Source organism: Harmonia axyridis, chromosome 5 (genome assembly GCF_914767665.1).
Source record: "Harmonia axyridis chromosome 5, icHarAxyr1.1, whole genome shotgun sequence".
NCBI classification, from domain to species: Eukaryota; Metazoa; Arthropoda; class Insecta; order Coleoptera; family Coccinellidae; genus Harmonia; species Harmonia axyridis.
The window spans coordinates 27068679-27091195 of NC_059505.1; the positions used below are offsets into that span (position 1 = coordinate 27068679).

At 35.8% G+C, this 22517-nt stretch overlaps 1 protein-coding gene across 6 annotated transcripts in view; it reads left to right on the forward strand.

The window, feature by feature from the left end:
- Positions 1-22517, forward strand: part of LOC123681141 (polypyrimidine tract-binding protein 1) — a 592501-nt gene that overhangs the window by 292966 nt on the left and 277018 nt on the right. For all 6 annotated transcript variants that reach the window (XM_045619365.1, XM_045619369.1, XM_045619367.1 and 3 more), the window contains one exon: positions 5794-5889. In XM_045619365.1, the coding sequence (XP_045475321.1) occupies positions 5794-5889 (96 nt within the window). The remainder of the gene's footprint in view (positions 1-5793; positions 5890-22517) is intronic.

Genomic DNA, 22517 nt, shown 5'->3' on the forward strand with positions numbered 1-22517 from the left:
AAGAATTGAGTCAAAATTTCGAAATACAAAGTAATTCTGAATAGAGATATTGAAACTACTCCAGTTTTTGTTTGAAATATGGAAGAAAACGAATTTAGTCGTTGTCACAAACCAATGAAGACTATGATCAAATTGAATGAATTCGCTTGTAACGGCACGACCACCCAACTTATTCTCCAGATCTGGCTCCCAGTGATTACTGGCTTTTTGCAAACCTTTAGAGGAAATTATTTGGCTCTAACGAAAGCAAACAAGGCGTTAGGGGTGAAATAGTGAAGCGATCGTTTCAAGCGCCTCTATTTGAGGGACGGCAATTCGGCCCAGTTTGCTGGTCGCCTTTTCATATTTAATTCTTGATTCTCAAAAACAACATAAAGTTGGTCCGCTCTTTTTTGGTTATGAGGGAGGTCATGTTGTTATTGATGATTTTCAGCAAGGGCGCCAAAAAATTCTATGCTTCAGGCGTCAAAAGTACTCGTGCTGGCCCTGAAGCCAAATACGAGTCTCTCTTAAAAAAAAATAAAATAAAAAAAATAAAGGAGCTTTGGAGTATCACTCTTAAAAGGGACTAGCATGCTGACAAATAAAGTCGAAGTTTCAGAAAAAAAAATTTCACTGGTGAAGCCCGAGACTATGAATTTAAGGATTTCTCAAGTGATATTCAGATTTACATGCAAATTATTGTAAAAAGTCTATTTTCAATTGTCAAACCCAGAACTTTCAGAATAACCCCGAATCGAAAAAAAACCAGAACACAAAGGAGAATAATATCCGATTTATATCGACTCGAGAAGATTAAAATAATGGAATATCGCAGTACGTATATTTCCAACTTTCCACTGTCACAACAGCCGGGCTTTTCCACCCCAATCCGATAATATAATTTCCAAGATTCCATTTTCTACCATTGACTACCATTTGGACAGTGCAAACTTCCCCAATAAAAATTAATTCGCGAAATTTTGATGGCTAATATAATTTTCGTTGTTATTAAAACTTGAGACGGTGTTTGCATATTTAGCGCGTTTTAAAAATGCCATTAGTTCCAGCTTGTCGTCGACGCCCGCACGGAACGGCGAACTTTCGACGAATTGTTCGAAGTCACGGGATTTTCGGAATGTTATTATGCGAAAGGAGTGACGAAAAGAATGGGGTGGAATTAATGAATTCTGGAGAGGAACGGTCATTGTTGCGATACAGATTCGCAGAGGGGGGGAACCAGAACCGGTTGAGTCGCACGATATAATGACGTCTCGACATCTCTAATGCGTCTAGAGATGATACCGTGATTTCTAAATCACGTTGTGAAATGTGAACGTTACTTTATGTTATCATTGAAATTAAAGCGTGACAGTAATAATTATGCAAATAGTAACTTGCAATAACGTTAAAAACTCGAAAAAATGATTTTTCCATGTATGTCTATGGAAACTTTAAACTCGATTATCTCCTCTTGGAAACGACCGAATCATGTATCAAAAACTACCAAGTAGTACAAATTTTTTCTCTAGAATCCGAAGAATCCAGTTGTTATCTAGAGGGAAAAACCACTCTCCTGTTGAAAATTCCAATTTTCTTATGAATATCTCATAATATGAAGTTTATCTCTCATTTCAGAAAAAACTGAATGATATTAGGAATATTATGCAAAAAGTTTGAGCATAGTATGGCTCTCCTATCATAAGTTATAAACCTCGCAAATACTGGACTTCATTGTGAACCACCCTGTATAACCCTCATATTAACTAAATAATGATGTTTTCCTGAGTTGTAATAAATTCACCATTACAAGTTTTCACCATTCAAATAATAAATCAATAATTCTAACATATTCTACTAAAACTGTACAGCACCACACTATTCAAGAACCGTATATCGGTTAATTTCACGCGCAATCAACTAATAAAGAAATTTCCCTAATAAAATCACCCACCCACACCAGGTAATTCGCAATCAACCAATTAAAGCGACGACCCTACGCCACGTCCACAAAGACCAGCCTTACATAAACTTCATCGCGTTTCCACGCATTCTATGTAGGATCAGATGACGATCGCGATCGCGGCGACCGCAAACTTTATTATACGGCACTCTCTGTTCGCCGATTAGAATCGAGCCAAGAACAAAACTAAATCAAGTGAGAACAGGCGATCCGGTCGGCTGTAAAGATCACAGAACAAGATACAGAAGAAAGCGATGCGAGGGATTGGTATTGTAAATTAGCAGGGGGCGCCACTAATGATCGCGCGAGGACGTCATAAACACGTTGTTCTTTTGTTATTGCGGATTTCCATTTTGTCGGACGCTTCGCCGAACGACACGGAATCACGGAAGGGGGTGCCGGGGGGGACGACGTGTTCACGACACCTTTTTTTTGATGAACACAATTGAATTTTTCGATACAATGAGCGGGTTCGTCGCGTCGGTCTTAGGTTATTATGGGAGTTTGCACAAGACAGGTGCTTCCGTTTTTGTGTTCGGGGATGGAACAGTAATTGAGGCCGAGATGCGGCGCTGTTATCTTTTCCCAGAACAATCTCGGTTCGGACGGGGTTGGAGAGAGAGAGTGAGAAACGGGCGGTTTTCGGCGTACCGCCATCAAGCGTCGGTTTTCGATGGATCTGCGGTGGGTTCCGAAAGACGCCACCGCTCGAATTACATGATGGTTTATTATTATATTCTTCTATGTTCGGGATGTTCCAGTTTATTATGAAAAATGGGGAAAGCACTGTGGCGGAGTCATGAGCTTCTGAACGCTCGTCATTCATGCGCCAATTGTACCAAAGAACTGTAACAGACCGATTGAAAAGTCCTCGGTCTACCATAGTAAAACGCATTTTTTTGGCAAAATTCGATTTTATTTTTCAACATAGTTGCCTTCGAGGGCGATACAGCAATTATAGCGATCTTCCAACTTTTCGATATAATTTTTGTAGTACGATTTGTCTTTCGCTTCAAAGTTGGCCTCAGTTTCGGCGATTAATTCTCCATTGGCGCTAAATTTCTTTCAGCGAGCATTCTTTGTGGTCTGAAAACAGGAAAAAAAACACTGGGGGCCAGATCTGGCGGATACGGTGGATGCAGAAGCAATTTGAAGCCGAATTCATGCAATTTTTCCATTGTTTTCATTGATTTGTGACACAGCGCGTTGTCTTGATGAAACAGCACCTTCTTCAAGAGGGGCCGTTTTTTTAACGATTTCATCCTTTAAACGATCCGATAACGCTATAAAATGATCGCTGCTGATGGTCTGGCCTTTTTGGAGGTAATCAATGAATATTATACCTTGCGCATTCCAGAATACTGATGCCATAACCTTACCAGCTGACTGTTGTGTTTTTCCTCGTTTTGAATTCGGTTCATTGTGTGCAGTCCACTCAGCTAACTGTAGATTGGACCCCGAAGTGAAATGATGGACCCATGTTCCACCCATTGTCACATATCGACGCAAAAATTCAGGTTTTTGCACTTAAACAGTTTCAAACACAGCTAAGAATCATTATCACATTGTTGCTTGTTATCGATTGTGAGCTCGCGCGTCACCCATTTTTCACACAGCTTTTTCATGTACAAATATTCGTGAATGATATGATGTACACGTTCAGATGATATCTTCACGATGTCTGCTATCTCGATCAAATCCACTTTATGGCCATTCAAAATAATTTTGTGAATATTTTTGATTTTTTCGTCGGTGACAGCATCTTTTAGGCGTCCAAACGCAAAGCAAATGATCGTTCCAAACCAAGTTTGAGCACTCACCTGAGCACTCAGATGTTCAAAAGTTGGTTTCGGACGGTCCAAAAAAAATTATTCTGGAATAAACCCATTACTTTTCAATTAAGACTGAAAAACTTTTATGACAACCCGATAATGTTCTGCTTTCAACATTAGTTAGTCCTTCCAATACGGATTCAATGTTTTATCCTAAATATTGCGTACATTTTTTTCAGCTTCAAGTGCGACAGTTAGTATTATCTGTCTCAGTATAAAAACTAATGAAAGATTTGCTGTAATTTGAAATAAGAAATCTTCTTCTTCTTCAAGTATCTTTTCGATTCGAATGTTAGCAATCATAATTTTGTTGGTAGCAGCTCGAAATAATTCTGCTGAGCTTTTCCCAAATCAGGTTCTCAGATTCCGCTTGAGTTCTACTATCCATAATAAGTCAATAAGTCGATTAAGCAACCTCAGAGTGCATCTGTACAAGGAATAGATTGCAGATTAGAGTTTCCTATTAATTAGTGATTGTACGCCGATGCAAAACAATTCAGAGTAGGAACACTCATAAATGCTACCTCTTGACCCTAAACGAAAATCATGGGATGTTCTTGAATCGACCAATTAACTCCATTTTCTCCCTCTATTCCTCTATCCAATACCAAGAGGACAAGTGGTACCTATCTTGAGAGAGTCCAAATAGAATCCAACACGTCAGGAGAATCAATACCTACTCCACGTTCTCAGAATAGAATAGGAAGCTAAACTAGCGCTAATCAACGACCTCCAACCAATCTGATTCGTTCCCATGTGGGGATTACGCGGTAAAGATTAATTAGATTCCGTTCTTTCACCTCGATCATTAGCTATTCCTCAATTGTACTCGGATTATGATCCGATACTGTACGCGACTCGGTCGATTGTTGCTCGTTCCTAATTAGCGATTGCGTTCCGATACCCGCTGACGTATTTCCCATTGTTGGATGTCTACGGATACTTGATTATTCCAGTCTGCCCCTGCGAATCGATCAGAGGCACCAAACCGGGAATTATCGAAATTTAAACCCTGATTTATATTTGTCAAATCATGATGTCGGCGTGGGCCCGGAGTAATTAGGATCAGTCAGCAGATGGCGCGTGCGGCGACCCTGGATATAAATCATCGATGGCTGGAGTCAGCACTTGGAATTGTTGATTTTCCGCTTCCGGTGTGATTCCGTTGTTTTACCCTGGAGGGAGGTAAGAGCGAAAGTGACCCGTAAGACCCAGTTGGTTGGTCCTCTTAAAGTGGGAGGGGGGGGGACTGGTTTTGTTGTACAATGGCCCTGGAAAGTTGGAAACGCTGGCAAAATCACATTGGAATAAATCGACTATAATCAGCTCTTGACTCGAGTTGCAGCTTTTCGTCTATCTTGTTTCAAAAAATTTCAGTTCAGTTTTTGAATAATTTCAGGATTATTGTTTTTTATCTATTTTCTCAGTTTAGTTAGTATTTTTCTGGATTTTTTGTTTTTTAATTTTGGGGTTGAGTGGAGTAGCTTAAACTAGACTCCGCCCCTATATCATGTATTAGTTTTGTTTCTCCTACAATGAAGGCACTATTATTATTATTATTATTATGCAAAATTGCATGTTGATTACGTCACCAGAACCAGGGAAAAATTCAAAAAGAATATTGGAAAAGAAATACCTAATATTACCATGGCGACATCTAGCGTGAATATATAAAACAAGAAATTCAAGCTTCATGCAAAATTTTGTGTTGATAGCAGCGTCAGAACCATAAAAATTTAAGAAGATTATGGGGAAAAAACGAAATGTTCGAGTGACAACAAATCAGGCTAAGTTGAATTGAAATCTCCTCTCAAAATTTTGTGTGGATGGCGTTGTCCAAACCATAGACAACTTATGCAAAATATCTAAAAAAACTTACGAAAGCACTGACGTGATGTAATGGGCTTTTCTAGGTGCTCGTTCTTGCGTCAATTCACTTCCGGATATACCTATATACCTACAGTTATGTGGACTCTTTGTATAAATCATGATGATCAATAACATTTTTTTTTATTTCAGGTTACTAAGATGATGTCCTGTTCATTGCCCATTGTTCCAGTAATACAAACCCTACACAACGGTCACACGGAATTCCCTTTACATATAGGTCTTAAGGTGAGTGGAGAAAAATATTTGCCGATTTTTTTCGATTATGTATAATAAATTAGTTTTGGCACTGATTCTCTTCGGTTTAAGCATTAAAGGAGCAGGTACAATATTTTGTTGATTCACAAAATTGACATAATATATGAAAAATTTATTTCAAATTTGTTTCAAACCAGTAAGATCATTCAACACAAATCTCAATTTTTTTTATGAATAGATTAGAAGACATACATACAAGAATCACTCAAAAAAATTATTCTAAACCTGGTTTACAGATTGATCTAAATCTACAGATTGAAAATAATTAATGTACATTTCAACAGTAATCATGCCTTCTTCCTTCTCTGAAATTCTGTTCGAACGGCCGGATACACTTCTTAAGATTTCCGGCAAAACTATTAAACTTCCTTCCTAACATTCGTTCCATCATAAAGCAGGCGCTAACGTAGATGCAGAAGTTCCCGAACTGGTTTTTACTCCAGCAAATACAGAGTAGTTAAATACAAAGTAGTACTCTTCTTAACGTCTTAGGCTTTCACATTTCCCGATTATGTCCTGGCTGATGGTCCTGTGTAATCCCATCTAAAAACCCTCCCTTAATGGTCTCATCACTGTGGACACTCTGTGACCACACTCGTTCACGCTCTAGTTATCTTCATTCATAATATGTACTCACACAAGGTCCAGAAGTCCAATACAACTTACAAGGGGATCGACAACACCAAACTTCTGTATTTCGCTGAGAGACCTGTCGCAAGCGTATTACGAAATTCACCTAGGCGTCTCCGAATTATTGGATTTTCTAACATTGCGTTAATGAATTATGATGTCCGCCGTTCTCATCAGATTATCAAAATCTGAAATGTTTACTTTGTGACGAGTAATTGTTTTATTTGTAACCTCAATTCGATAGAGTGCTGTCTACTAGAAGTAATATTAATTGGATGAGATGAGAATCATAAATAAGACGAAGAAATATCTGTTGACCAAAGAAATAAGAAATTTTGTTATGTGGAAGTTGCCCAGAGATGACGAAAATAGTAATGAAGAAACCTACTGTGCATTTATACAGCACCGCACAGCAAATAGCACGTTACAAGTAACAATAAACACGTAACAAATAGCTAAAATGTTATCATTTTTGCAGACCCAGAAGCAAATAAAAATAACACATGTGCATGAATGAGTAAAGTATATCCAAAGTCACTAGAACCAGAATGTGTAAATTTGGTTGTTTCTATTGGCTAATATAGTCCACGTAACATCGCATACCGATTTAGTTACTTTCATTGTCTGCAGCTGTTACTTCTTTATAATCTTTCTAATGATTCGCATAGACCAGTGCTGTCCGTAGGTGTATTAACAAAATGAGCATTTTTTCACTCGGTTTCAGTTCGTTATGTAACTGTTTTTTTCTTTCTATTATGATAAAGTACATTCCAATCCACTTGATTAGGCTATAATATTCCTAATATTCAAGAGTTTATTGTCGTACCAGTTCTTTTGAATAGATCCCAGTATGCTAGTTGATCGTTATATGAAATAGTATACGTCAGTTTGGTCACTTTCATTACCGGAAATAGTGCATCTGCTGCCGCTTGGCAATTTGAAAATGACAAAGATTTTATATGATTTCGACGATGATGTTTGGTAAAATTTTATGGCGTGTTAAAAAACTGAAGATGAATATTTTGCGATCAAATCTATTCCTCCAATTAATTTAAAAACCGGTAATGATATGTTCTGAAGAAACATTTTCTGAGCGATTTCATCAATGTTATTATTAGTTTACCTTAACTTCAAACAGAACATTTCCAACATCATCTTAAACACTTTCGTGCGCTTATAATTTTATACAACGATCATGTCATCATAGAATAATTTAACACATTAAAAAAAGCAATTTACATCGCTAATTACCTGAAAGAATCGACATCAGAATTCATGACCATCGCATAAACATTATTTTCAACTCCAGAGTTTGTAAAGAGGGAGCCCATGGTTGCGGTATGACAAGAATTGAAAACTGGACAAGCGTTTTTAAAGAGTCCTTCAAGTAAGATTGGAAGAACTAAATCATGTTATTCGAGCCAAGTTGACTTTTGTGGGAATTAATGGGATATTCATGAATGAGGTCTACGGGTATAGCTTCAGCAATACCCGTAATATAGCTGTAATAAAATTGTCCAAAATCAATTTTGAAATAATGAAAATCTTCAACATAATAATATCCCCATGAAAATTCATATAACTACTATTTTAACAGAGGTTTCTTTATGTCACCGGGCAGGCCAACCTTCTGTTATCTCCGTACTTGTATGTTTGTTACTTTTGTGCTGATTGATTTAGCTGTTACGTGATATTTGTTACGTGTTTTCTGTTTCTTATTTTTGTTATTAGATGCTGAATAAAAAAACACTGTATCTTTTGCTCCAGTTCGAAGTACGGGACTTCTTTCTAAATTCGCGTCCTGTCCACGATCGTGGCGCATCCTAGTTAGGGGCCGTTTTTCAATCTTGTATTCGGCTCTTTACCCTGTTCGAATTTGTTAAGGGAGAAGGAAGCAGAACGGAATCCGTGTAGGCGTGAAGAAGTCCCGAAATCAGATAAAGCGGCAATTATCCAGGATCCACTCGCCCAACTGTTGTTTCTACTCGCTTCAGTTAACCTCTAATTCCGGAAGATTATTCAATTAGTAAATCGTTATCATTTTTATTTGTTCTGCTGGACTTGTTTCGCGATCGTTCAATATGGACTTTGTCATCTTTGGCAAGCTCAATTTGATATTCATTTCGCTTTTTTTAGGCGGTTTTTAAAGTAGAATTTACGAGAAAATGAGGAGACTTCAACTGAAAAATCACAACTGTTTCTTATACTCATTCGCCGTTCATGTATAAATGATTTTGCTTCATTTTTTTTAGTACGTTGTTTTAGATTTTCGCAATTGATAAAAATTTGTCTGAGAATTTGTCTCGAATTTCGCATTGCAAAAGAAAAATAATTTCACACGGATCGTTGAAAATTGTTCATGATCCTTTGGAAAACATCAGATTTTTGAAAAGAAAACTCATACATTTTGATAACATTTTAAATGAGGACACCGAATTATCTCTGGTCAAAAACTCAAAAAACCTGATTAAACTCTGATGGTATGACTCAGTTTGATTTGTTTGCTTTTCCATAATTCAAATTACTATTTCGAGACGATATACAGTAGAATTCGCGTGTTGTGAAATGTATTTGACAATGCGTTTGCAAGTGCTCTTTGCTCTTTGCCCGAGAGATGGCGTCGTGAGCTCCGCATCTCACGAAAGAACGGTCCGCTTTTCTCGTCCTTGTTCTCATGACATAAACCCAACCGTTCTACGGCAAAGTCAGGGACAGGGAATACTGTGTGCTATACGGATGATTTCATCAGTGTTCCCGGGATGAACCTAATTCTAATTCTCTTAGAGAATTCAAAATTGACTGAGAAGGCCTTGCCAAAAATCATATCTTCTTTAAAGACGATACAATAAATTTGTATAAATGAATGACGTACCAATTAATACTTCTGTATTTTCGGCCAAATTCGATCACCCTGTCAGTATAATTTGCACATTTTTCCTTACAAATTCCATAAATAATCCTGCGGTGAAGTTTGTATACAAAGAGTTGAGCCATGTTTTGTACTGAACTCTCACGTCAACACAGGTACGAGGTTCATCACATGATGCAGAGTATAATATATCTACATACACTAGTGTCGAGTGAATACCATCTTCATCAAAAAAATACGACCTCTTCCATTCATTGCCTTTTTTTTCCGCACGGCGTTTCTACAATTCGTATCCTGCGGAACTCCTGCATATTTCATTTCTCTCAGCGTATAAACATCCATTGTTATTCGAAACTCCACAAGATTGGCGGAATCAACGCAACTATTCAAATATTTGGAACTACGGTCTTCGTAGCCAAGGTATCCTGTATAAATCTCCACTATTCATTATAAACTTCAAAATTGTTTTGCTTATACGAGTACCATTGCTTCATTCGGTGACTCTCGATTGATGAGGAGAAAAGGATGAAACATTCTGCAAATGTTTATGAAATAAGAGTTATTATTCTACAAGTAAAATAGCTCTCAAAAATAATATCTTCGAAACAACAATTTAAATATTGAAATAGAAAGAACGCCATCAAATTAGGAGTGGGACAAAAGAAGATAGTAAAAAGAAACACTGAAAAGACTTCGAAATGTGGTGTTTGAGAATGACTTTTGGGTTTTGATACATGAAAAAGTGTTGAAAAAAAAGTTAAAGAAAGGAAACTCATAAGAATAATATCAAATGAAAGATCTAGGTACATAATAATATATTTATTATTCATTTGAGTGATTATTTCACATATTCTATAAACTTTCTATCTATTAGAATCTGGTGCTATGAAAACTTTGGAATTTTCTATGGTTCTGGTAACCCGATCCATATGAAATTTCTAGGAAAACTTATTATTATTATTACATCTCAATGCAAAATTTCAACACTGTCGAATATGTTTTCTTTGAAATATAAGTTTATTTTATATGCTTTCATTTTATTTTCAATGGCCTTGTTGGAGCAGTAAATACAAAAACAAAGATTGTAATTATTGTTTTATATCACCACACAAAACGGTACATACTCGTACTTATTGGAGTATAAATGTACGAGCTCTTTTCAATGGTTTTCTATTTTTTTTTTTCATTATAATTCTAACATTGTCAGCACGAAATTTCACAGAAAACTCAAAATTTTTATTTTATATTTCATTGCTTAATCTGATGGGTAATCTGATGTAACGGAATTATTGGGTAATTTTTTCAATATTCTGATTATTTTCAATGGTTGCTATAATGCTATTAGCATCAAATTTTGCAGGAAACTTCAAATGATTATTATATCAAGACACTCAAAATTTCTGTAATTATGGAATTGGTTTTTGAAATTTTACATAAAACAAATGGATTTTGCCCACAATTTTGCTTTTTGTATGTTTCTTCTGTTCCATATTCTTCTTGAATTTTTTATGGTTCTGTTCATGTGAAACGAGCATGAGCCTTTAAATTGTCATTATACATCCAAATGTAAAATTTGATCTCGGTCCAACCTACAGTTTCGAAATTAACAACAACAAAAATTTCGAACGGCTTTATTCACGGAACCCCTGGTCGGATTTTGCCAATTAACGAGCTTAACCGTAGCATTCAAGATCTGAAGATCCAGAAAGGAGAATCGAATTTGAGGACGGGTTCGTCATCAGCGAATAGATTTTTAACGTTTGAGAGGGATTACCACCACGTGGTTTTCCGCGTATCAGTCAAACTTTGATACCTATTCATTTCCCTTTTGGCGCTCCTGCGAAAACCAAATTTTGTACGGTGTACGAAGTTGGACATTTACCTCATCTTTTTTTTCAAACGGAACACCCTGTATATTTTTCTATATTTGACTAGCCATTTTTCTCCTGATTTCGAATATATAACATATGTTTGGCCTATCTCTCTTATTCTGAGCACCACAGAGTTTCAAATTTTAAGAACCACCTGGCATGCTCAGTAATCAGTTTCCAAGTGGTAGGCTGCGATAAGTTGAAATTCCCTTTTTTGAGTTATCTTGTTGGCAACGATATGACATATAGTCAAATTGCCAACGGGATAACTGAAAAAAGGACATTTTAAGAACCACCTGGCATGCTCACTTTTCAAGTGGTAGGCTGCGATAACACAAAATGCCCTTTTTTGAATTATCTCATTGGCAATTTGACTATATGTCATATCGTTGCCAACATGATAACTCAAAAAAGGGCATTTTGAGTTATCGCAGCCTACCACTTGAAAACTGATTACTGAGCATGCCAGGTGGTTCTTAAAATTTGAAACTCTGTGGTACTCAGAATGAGAGAAATAGGGCAAACATATGTTATATATTCGAAATCAGGGGAAAAAGAACTAGTCACATATAGAAAAATATACAGGGAGTTCCATTTGAAAAAATGAAGTTGCAATCAATATGTGGCCCACTCTGTATATATTTCGTTGCGTGAAATCATTTTAAAGAACACCAGTCGATTTCGTGAAACTTTTGTAGAAAACATTTTTTTGTACCTCTTTCATTAACAAAGTAAAAGGGAGGGTCAAATTATGGTGAAAAACCCGGTACATTGTACATATCATATATTCTTTCGCGAAAAACAAAAAGTCACTAAAATTTTTTTCTTCATTCGAAAATTGAAAATATTTACTTTTTACGATATAGATTATTGTTCAAGGAAATTATGTGAAAACCCCATAAAAATCGGTGACTTGTAAGAAGATCTCTTATTTCGTGTTGAACTGAGCAGCCACGTGGTTGTATTCCCTCTTAAAACCATTTCTCGCACAAGATTGTAAAATGTGACGCAATGCTAGAGCGCAAAAAAAAAACCAGACGTAACTCCTGCATATTTCATTTCACCCAGCGTATAAACATGCCATTGTTAGAGGAAACTCGGCGAGATTGGCCGAATCAACGCAACTATTCAAATATTTGGAACGGCTTACTTCGCAGCCACGATGCATTATGTTGAAACGAGTCAATCTCTCAAAGGAACAAATGTGGGGTCCAATGAAAAAGCGGTAAATTTTCCGGGACACAATGCTCCGCAAATTACTCGGATAATGGTAGTTAGATATTCATGGGAAATGGGAATGCCGTAAATCCGATTCCGGGAAGAAAATAGCTACAAATCTACAAAGTTCCAACGTCAGTTTGTCAGGCAATCGCGGCTTGTTTCTTGGAAGACGAAGTAATGCGGTTGTTATAGCCGGGGAGTCGATCGACTGTTTCTTTTCTCCTGAGACACAATGCTCTAATTTATACGGGAATTCCGGGAAATTAGGGTGGAGTGAAATTATTTTATGGAGCGGATGTAATAATGCTTGATTGTCTTTGTCACAATTCTGACGGAAGGAGAAATATATCCGAAAAACTTAGTTCGGTTTTTGCTACATAAATACGGATGCTGCGTCATATAATAAAATCAAAAATGAATTTAGGTTTTCCGCATTAAAGGCCGTTTCCAAAATACTAAAATAGCATTTTCATTATCTCATTTCTCTAATTCAATTTAATGAAATTGATATAAATTGTGTTAATTCTTATCGACTAGCACGAGACTGCGAACGCCAATCAGGGCAATTTGACGTCATAGCACTGAAACGTTTAGAACATAGACAAACTGATCTTATCTAGAACTAGTTTATCTATGGCTTAGAATGTCAGATGTTATAATGAAACCGACTTGACTATCAATATCAGCTGATATCAGTTCAGTTTGACAGACAGTCAGCACGTGGTGACCATAAACCAGTTAGTTTGTCTATGGTGGTGATTCTATTATGCAGTGACGTCACCATAATACCGTGACAGAATAGCGTTTCAGCGGGAATTTTGAAAACTTTTTTATTTACGTATTTTTATTTATATTATTTATATTTTTTTCGAGTTTATATAGGACTTATCTACAATTTGAAAGCAATTTAAAAATATATGCAACATCCCTATTGTAGTATTTATCTTTTATTTTGCGTTGCATTTCTTGTGTCTATTTATTTGGATTTGTAGGTATACGACTTTTCAAAATAATTTCTGTTTTATGTCCGAATCATGTTGGGTATGTTCCTTCCTTAGAATCTCATTGCAATATATATTATATATTCTTTTGAGAAAGACCAAACAAATTGTTAATTTCAAACAAAGAAGCATATGTGTCGATAAATCTCAGTATTAGCAGAGGAAAAGTTAACGGGGCATCATACATTTCAACGTAAACAATAGGATATAGGCTTACAACTTTGCTTCCGCCTTTTATTTTTCCGAAATTCAAGGCTTTATTGTAAAAAATTGGTTATACATTTATGACTCAAATTATTGTCCATTGCTGGCCACTGATTTTTCCCATCTTTCAAGCAGTATACGAATCCCGCGTTGAAAAAACTCGTCATCTTTTGAAGCGATCCACGAATCGATCTAATTTTTTACTTCTTCATAAGACCGGAAGTGCTGGTCAGCTTGGCCATGTGCCATTGTACAAGTGATAGTCCGGGAGCAAAGTCTGAAGAATGAAGCGGGCGGGGTAGGATTTCCCATTTCAACGTTTCCAAGTATGTCTTGACCACTTTCGCAACATGGGCTCGAGCATTGTCATGCTGTAAAATCACTTTATCACGTCTTTCGTTGTATTGCGACTGTTTGTAAAGCTTGGTTCAAACGCATTAATTGCGTTCGATAACAATCGCTTGTGATTGTTTCAGTTGGTTTTAACAACTTATAATACATTACGCCGAGCTGGTCCCACCAAATACTGAGCATAACCTTGGAACCGTGAATATTCGGTTTGTCCGTCGACGTGGAAGCGTGGCCGGGATATCTCCATGATTTTCTGCTCTTGGGATTATCGTAATGAACCCATTTTTCGTCTCCAGTCACAGTGCGATGCAGAAATCCCTTCCGTCTTTGCCTTGCAAGCAGCTGTTCACATGCAAACAAACGTCTTTCAACATCTTTCGGCGTCAATTCGTACGGCTCCCAATTTCCTTGTTACTGAATAATTCCCATGACTTTCAGGCATTTTGAAATGGTTTTTGCGTCACTTTCAATGATGCTGCCAAGTCTTGTTGCGTTTGACACGAGTCTTGATCAAGTAATGCCTCCAATTCTGCATCTTCGAAAACCTTCACTCTCCCTCCGCCATGCTGGTCTTCGACGTCAAAATCTCCACTCTCAAAAAGCGATGAAACCACTCTCCTCACGTTCTTGCACTAATAGCAGCGTCATATTTATTTTAGAGCATTCGATGGGCCTTAGCCGCAGATTTCTTCATATCAAAGAGGAAAATGAAGACCTCCCGCAAATGACGAGAATGTGGTTCTTAAGCTGACATGTTTAATTGAGAATAACTTCATGATGCAGACACAAATCGACTAATATTTCGATGGCGTTATGTTTTCAAATACCTTAGCTTATCATTATTATACGATTTATTTATTTCGACTACCACTTACCATTACAGCCATCTATTGCAAAACGGCGGAAACAAAGTTGTACACCTAATAATTACGATGGCTTACTAAATCCTTTGAGTATTGAGGTAGATTTCAATTCGCAATACTATATCTAACAGGTTAGAATGTTAAACGTTGCCGCTGTTACATCGGAGTGTCAATTTGCCAATTTGCAAAAGCTATGATTTATTTTCAAATTAATACAAATTGCCCATTAATGTTCTTGGTATTTGATTGTATACCAATTAAACCTTAAACACTTGATGGAACAAATTTGGTGGCGTTTTTAGAACCAACACTCCAAAATTTCAAATTATTGGAAATACAGAACTTGTTATTTTTTTATTTTGTTGTCCTGTTTAATCTACTTTGCCACAATTCATTTCATATTCAGCAGTGATGACTATATCGAAAAATTGGTAACAGACTAAACTAAACTGAAAATTAACTTCTTCTTCTTCTTCCTTATTCTTAAGACCATGTCTTGTCATCTTCTGTTCATCCAGCCTCCTGCGATGTGGACGTCCAACTCTCATACCATCTCTTTGGTGGTAGGCCAGGAGGGCGCTTTGAGTTTGGCTTTTCGTTCTTTGCCCACTTTGCCATCGATCGTTGCCCATTCTTGCCACATGACCTCTCCAGTTCCTGCGTCTTGACCGTACAAACCGAACAATATCCTGCACTCCCAGTTCTTCCCGTATAACACTGCTTCTTATTTGGTCCCGCAGTGTTATTTCCTTTATTGTCCTTAGGATTTTCATCTCCGTACTTCTCATTAAAATTAACTACAACTAAAAATTGTTATGGACTTCAAATCAACCTAATTGCACCAGAATCGAATCCATAAATCATTTTCTGAAGAGGAATTCATTAGGTAAATGCTGTAAATGGTACCAATTTGAAGGGTGCTGGTTTTCGGTAACGGGGCCAAAAGTTCATTATCTAAAATAACAAAGCATATTATAGTCGCTAAATTAGTGGGATCAGAACATATCCCGACGATCAAATGTTATAAGACTCGTCGAATTCCCATTGAAGCCCCAATTTTCCTTGGGATACATCGCTGTAGTGAAACGCCCTAATCCGTCTCGAGAATCGAAGGAAACCTCAAGCCGCCTTGTTCTTCCGCCAAACTTTGCGAAGCTCCGCTGTTAGAAGTTCACCTCCGATTATAATTTCCGCTTTAATTATTAATCATATCAAGCTCTTAGCGAATTTCACAGCAAGTGTTAGCGGATAGGGCGCGTATAGCACTGGCGCGCTATCAATAGAAGGACCGAACGCCGTCTCAATCCTTATCTTCACATTAGTCTTGAGCCGTTCCTTCTGCCTCCAACAACCGAACGCAACTTTATGCTGGGTGTATGCCGTAGGCAACAATTAAGGTTGAGAAGTTTGGAAATCCGATACTATCGATTGAAGCTCTCGCTTTGTAGTCATCCTTCATGTCCCTAGAACTGCCGAGTTTCATGTTCGTATATTTTGCAAGTTGATCAACTCAAGAGGTTAATTCCACCGTACGAGTATGGATAGGAAAATTCGTTATCCTAACTCGGCTAACCTTTTCCGCTCTTTAAGCGCATAACAGTGGCGTTTCAATTATCAGGTGTCGGCCGATTATATTTGCAGGTTTCCAGGTCATCAGGCAGCTTTATTGTGCTTCCTTTTATACAGAGTGCTCCTAAATTTGAGGTACAAACGAAAAAGAGAGACTCCCGGAATTATTTTGGGGGAAGAAATATCCTATAAACATATTGTAAATGCTTTGCTCTTGAAATACAGGCTGTTGTAAAGATTTTTTTTTCGATTTTTTTCTCATAGCATATATACTTAATTCAACTGAAATTTGGCATAGTTATTCCAATTTGAAGTTTACATCACGTGATATGCCAATTTCGATTGCAAGTCTACAAGAGATATTTTTTTGGAACACTGCTCGCTTCGTTCTTCTACTGGCAGTTAAAAAAAATATTAAAAAAACTATTAGTTTTGATGCTTTTTTTTCCCGGTATGTAGCAATAATTCATAATGATTTGATGAAATCGTAGAATCATCACAAAAAAGTCGAACTACAAAAAACACCCTGCATCTGAAAACAAAGCGTTTTTGAGCCTTTAGGTCTTTTCATTCTTAGAAGTAACCAAGGAATTTCTCATGTTCATTTGGACCTCCAATGTAATAACACCCTGTATTTTTTTTATTGGATTATCTTTCGATTCATTTTAATTGTTTATTTTTTTTTTGTCTGTTCATCTTGTGAGAAAATATATAAAAAATCTTATCTAACGATACTAATGTTATCAATTAACGGTAAAACCTCAGAAATTTGGAAATAATATCGATTGAAGCTATCATCCTTCATGTCTCTAGAACTGCTTTCGAATGAAGATATGTTTGAAGCATCGTGCAAAATTTCATTGGATCGCAAAACCAGAACTATAGAAAATTCAAGAAGAATATAAAAAAATTTACTCAATATTTCCGTGACCACAAATCGACGTAGATTGAATTACAGAACCATAGTATTGAATAATCATTTCAAGCTTCGTCCAAAATCACGTAGAATTGAGATTTTGTGTAAAATACCAAACTTTATTCAAAATTTCATATTGACTGCGTCATCACTGAAAATTCAAGAAAAAAATTGTAAGAGAAGTACCCAATAGTTCCACCATTACAAATCGGTTTAATCGAGTTGAGATTTTTTGTATCAATATTTAATTATCATTTCAAGCTTCGTCCAAAATTTCGTATTGATAAGATTATCAGAACCATAGAGAATTAAACAGAATATTGAATAATATCACACAATAATAACATTACAACATATTCGACCTAGTTGAAATTTTGCAAGTATCTAAATACAATATCAAGGTTTTAAGGTTCATGTAAAATTTTGTACTGGCTACGCAAAAAATAATAGATACATTTGCGTCATTACTTTCTTACTTTTTCGTCGCTCACGACTAATCCTGTGACGTCTGCCTAATAAAACTTGAACATTAGAGACTGAAATCGATCCCCCAGAGATAAAAATTACAAGTTTTTCTATATAAAATTTTCTTGATTCGCCAGTATCAACCCTGCATCCGCGAGTCACCACTGGTATGTAATAGTTTATTCAATATGACCTTTTCCAATCAAATAGCAATGTGGCGATTTCATCGATTGACCCCCGCATAAAAAATCACGTATTTTTGCCTGTGTCCATTTGAAATTAAACTATTCATCATGAAAAAATCATGTGAATATTCAAACCATTTAAAATAGCATACATAACTGACTTCGGTCTGTAAACATGTTCCAAAGCAAATATTTGCTTTATCGGGTTGGCTATCTGCGTTCGAAAAATATGACTTTGAAATCAGCTCTTTCCTGTTAAGGATTTTTTCATTTATCCTCCAACCTCGGTCCGAAATCGAATGCAATTCGGTCGTTATACAAATAGCCAACAAAATATTTTATTTTTTCAATGTTGGTTGACTGTTTATGTATCGATAAATGATGAAGAGTACGTATAGCACTGAATAAATAGTCATTCTCGTAATAATCATATTTCATTTTTATATATACGGTGTGTTAGTTGGATAAGCGAACTAATCTTGTAGGTAAATTTATTCCTATTTCGTTAACTAATATTGTTTATACAGGGTGTTTCATTGGGAAACGAAAATACTCCACAGGTGCATAGGTGGCACCAAGGCGGTTCTGGAGATACTCCATTTATTGGGTCTTACTGTCTTCGTAGCCGAGAGTGTTTTATGAATTTTGCCCGATTCTTTCTGAAGCTATATCAAACGAACCACCCGGTATATTTTCTTCATATTTGTCAAATATGTTCCTAATTGAGAGCCCAAACGTATCATGCAAAAACCGCCTTGAAAATCCAGGTCCGGGTTTACAATAAATTAAGAATCGTTTGAATCCTCGAAACAACACCCTGTACATCGGAATTTGAAAATCTGTTTTAATATTCGGAAACACCACTAAAAACTAAACTGAGACGTGTACTTCAAATTTTCGCGCAGACAGTTTCACTGCACAAATTTCCAACGTAAAAGGGAAGTTTTTAAGAACTTGGATACAGGAAAGTGGTTTGAAGTGACTTTTAACAATAAATTATCAAAACTATTGAATCCATAATTATTTCAAGATTAGTTTGTAATTCATTTTTACATTGTTTTCTCTTTAAAGCTTTATACCATTTCAGTTTTTAATTTCGAGTTACTCTCTCAGTATCTCGTCGTTTCTCTCTCTCTCTGAATTTTTTAAGAATTTGGTTTGCCGGAAGTGGTTTAAAGTAACTTTTACTGATTAATCTATGAGTTAGTTATTGATATCATAGTCCTCTTTTGTGTGTGAAGTCTATTGTTTCTTTCAGCAGAGCTTTTCACTACTGCGAATAATCATAAAATTTCGTATTCTATCATGTACGTTGACAACCATCACTTTGACAGAAGAACATTGTTGTTTAGAATAATTCAGATTAATTAATTATTTTGTTATTATATTTTTTTGTTCATGATTGTTTCAAAATATACGATATCAACCTAACGATTCATAATTTTTTGTTTACCCGGACCTGGATTTTCAAGGCGGTTATTGCATGATACGTTTGAGCTCTCAATTAGGAACATATTTGCCAAATATGAAGAAAATATACCAGGTGGTTCGTTTGATATGGCCTCAGAAAGAAAAGGGCAAAATTCATAAAACACTCTGTATTTCGGCTACGAAGGTAGTAAGACCCAATAAATGGGGTATCTCCAGAACCGCCTTGGTGTCACCTATGCACCTGTGCAGTATTTCCGTTTCCCAATGAAACACCCTGTACAAACTCCATTTTGCATCTCTTAAATAACTACTCCCCAAATGTTAATTAATTCACACTTTGTAAATATTTTCTCGTTGATTCTTGGATTATCTTAACTGAAAATTCTTATCAAAAGTTTAAGTGATGGTTGCTTTAAAAGGGCAGATCAAGAGTTACTACGTCTTATGAATGATTTATCCTTGGGTATATTCATTCCATTGTTACGACTGCTCAGTGTTTTGCGTAAGCATAAATCTCAATGGATATTATTGATATTTACGGCCTACGGAGTGCAATTCTCAAAACAAACGTAAGGAGAGATGATATTTCAAGAAATCATGTATGATTTATCTTCGAGTTTATAATTCTCAATTTGATTTAACTATAATATAATCAGGGATAATTGTTAACTGCATTAATGAATTCATTCTGAATTTCGTCATCTGCTTCTATTGTATTTTATAATATTTGTTTTATTTTTTCAATAACTGCCACAAATCTAATGAATTCTTACTTAGATAATGAATGTATCACTGTTTAATATAACTGAAGTTAAACATTTGAAGTTTCTCAATACTATCACTATTATTTTGAGTATTTTCCATAATGGCAAATACGGATATCATATCAATTTAAGTTGATTCGATACGATGTGGCTGAAAAAATAATTTTACCTTTATAAATAAAAACTGAAATCTAAAAATTTGCGTATTTGGAAGAAATAAGATTCAAATTGTTTGAGACCTGTCGCTGTGAAATTCAATTCCACATGTGAACTACAGATCAGGAGAAAAATGAATCACAGCATTCGCACTAGAAGCATTTAGGTACCGTAATTCAAGGAACACTCTGTACTTTTCCGTGCATAGGTGAGGTAACAGGTTTTTGAGTGTAATATATGGAACGGTGAAATTTTATGACGAATAATTATAATGAACGACCCATTTTGAAACTTTCGGCACTCAAGATGAAAAGAGGTAAGATGGAGAGTGCAACGTTGAGAGTTAAAAATTATATAGTAGGGAATTATAGTCTAGTAGTAACGATTTATGCTCCAAATTTTCGAATTGCTGTGAAGTGGAAAAATCTGCGAAGAGAATAATTGTTTTTATCTCAGAATTTTCGATAAATAAAATTTTGTTCTACGCTGAGACCTGAACCCAGGTTTAACCAAAATTATTTGAATTTATAAGCCATAAATCGTATGTGTTTTGGGGGAGGGGGTAGTTTTTCTTGGGAACTTTGAAACCTACTGACATGGAATTTTGAATAAAAATCAATTGTGATGCCGCGTTAATCCTTCAAGCTCTTGAATGCTATCCATGAGTTTTTGAGGCAACAATTAAGGTCTCAAATTTTGAATGAATCATTTTCTGTAGAAAGATTCTTCTTTTTTTTCGGAATAGATTTTTACCTCTGCAATCACTTTACAAATCACTCTTCATTTTCTTTTCTTTTTCATTTCGAATTTCATACCCTGGAGTATCTTTTAACCGTTGTTGTCGATACCAGATGAAACAGAGTCTTAATAACATTCATCAATATTTTCTGGCATCACAATCAAGTTCACATTCCCACTCAATTAGACTAGGCATACGCGTTGACCTCTTTTTCTTCATGATTAAAAAGTAAAATAACTTATTTCCGCTTTATAATAATAATAATAAAGCGGAAATAAGTTATTTTACTTTTTAATCATCAAGATGAATTTCCGACAAGTAAAGACTGAGACAATCAAACTCTTTTTCTTCATTTCACAATTAATTTTTCATGGAATAATTGATCTTTGTGTTTGGAATATTGTTCAAGCATAAGAATATAATTTTTTTTGTTTTCAGTCGATTTCATTGAAATAATATTCCTTCTCAATATATATCTTCAACTTGTAATATGAAATACATAGGAGAGACAGGACGTTTATTCAAATCTAGATTTAACCATTATCAAATAGATTTGACTAAAATAGAAAGATGTTCTAACTTTGGAACACATTTTTCCTTATGGGGAAAATGTGATCGACTTTCCCTTATGGGGAAAATGTGATCGATGTTATCGAGGAAGAACGTCGAATGAGGAAAAACCGCAATTCATCACTGTGTGGAGTAGTCTGTGATTTCCGGAAAACACAAAAATAAACTAAAATTCGATGTTTGGATACTTAAATTTTACATTTCATGAATTATATAACTAATTTTCCGTTGAGATTGTTGAGAAATCCATTACAATTTTCAATTATGAATAATTCATTACCATTCTTGAAATGTCAAATGTAGTTAGGGAAACATCGAATTTCAGTTTCATTCTGTGTTTTCACAGACATAATTAGACAATGCGGTTTTTCCTCATTTAAAGTTCTTCCTCGATATCTCTCAAAGTATTCATTTTAGGTATAGTGTTTGCTTAAGTCTCCCCCACTCTTTTATTCGTAGAATCGATTGAAATAATAAAAAAAAGGTTACAATTTGAAAATCTCGAGTTGAATTTGAGTTGTCCAAGTTCATGATCTTCTGATAAACACCCTTTTCATTTTGCGTCCGAACCGCGAACAGGTTCATAATATTACGTATTTGCAGAATCGAAAGTGATAAGGGTTTTTTCGAAAAATAAAATTTCTGCCGAAATATCCAAAAAAATGTTAATCCCCATCAACAACATTTTTTTCATAAGAATCCCAATAACTCATGACCCGTTGAGTTTTTACCCAAGGTATGGCATATTGCTGAAACTGTCATCAAAAAGCTATCTAATGTTGCAGTAATATAC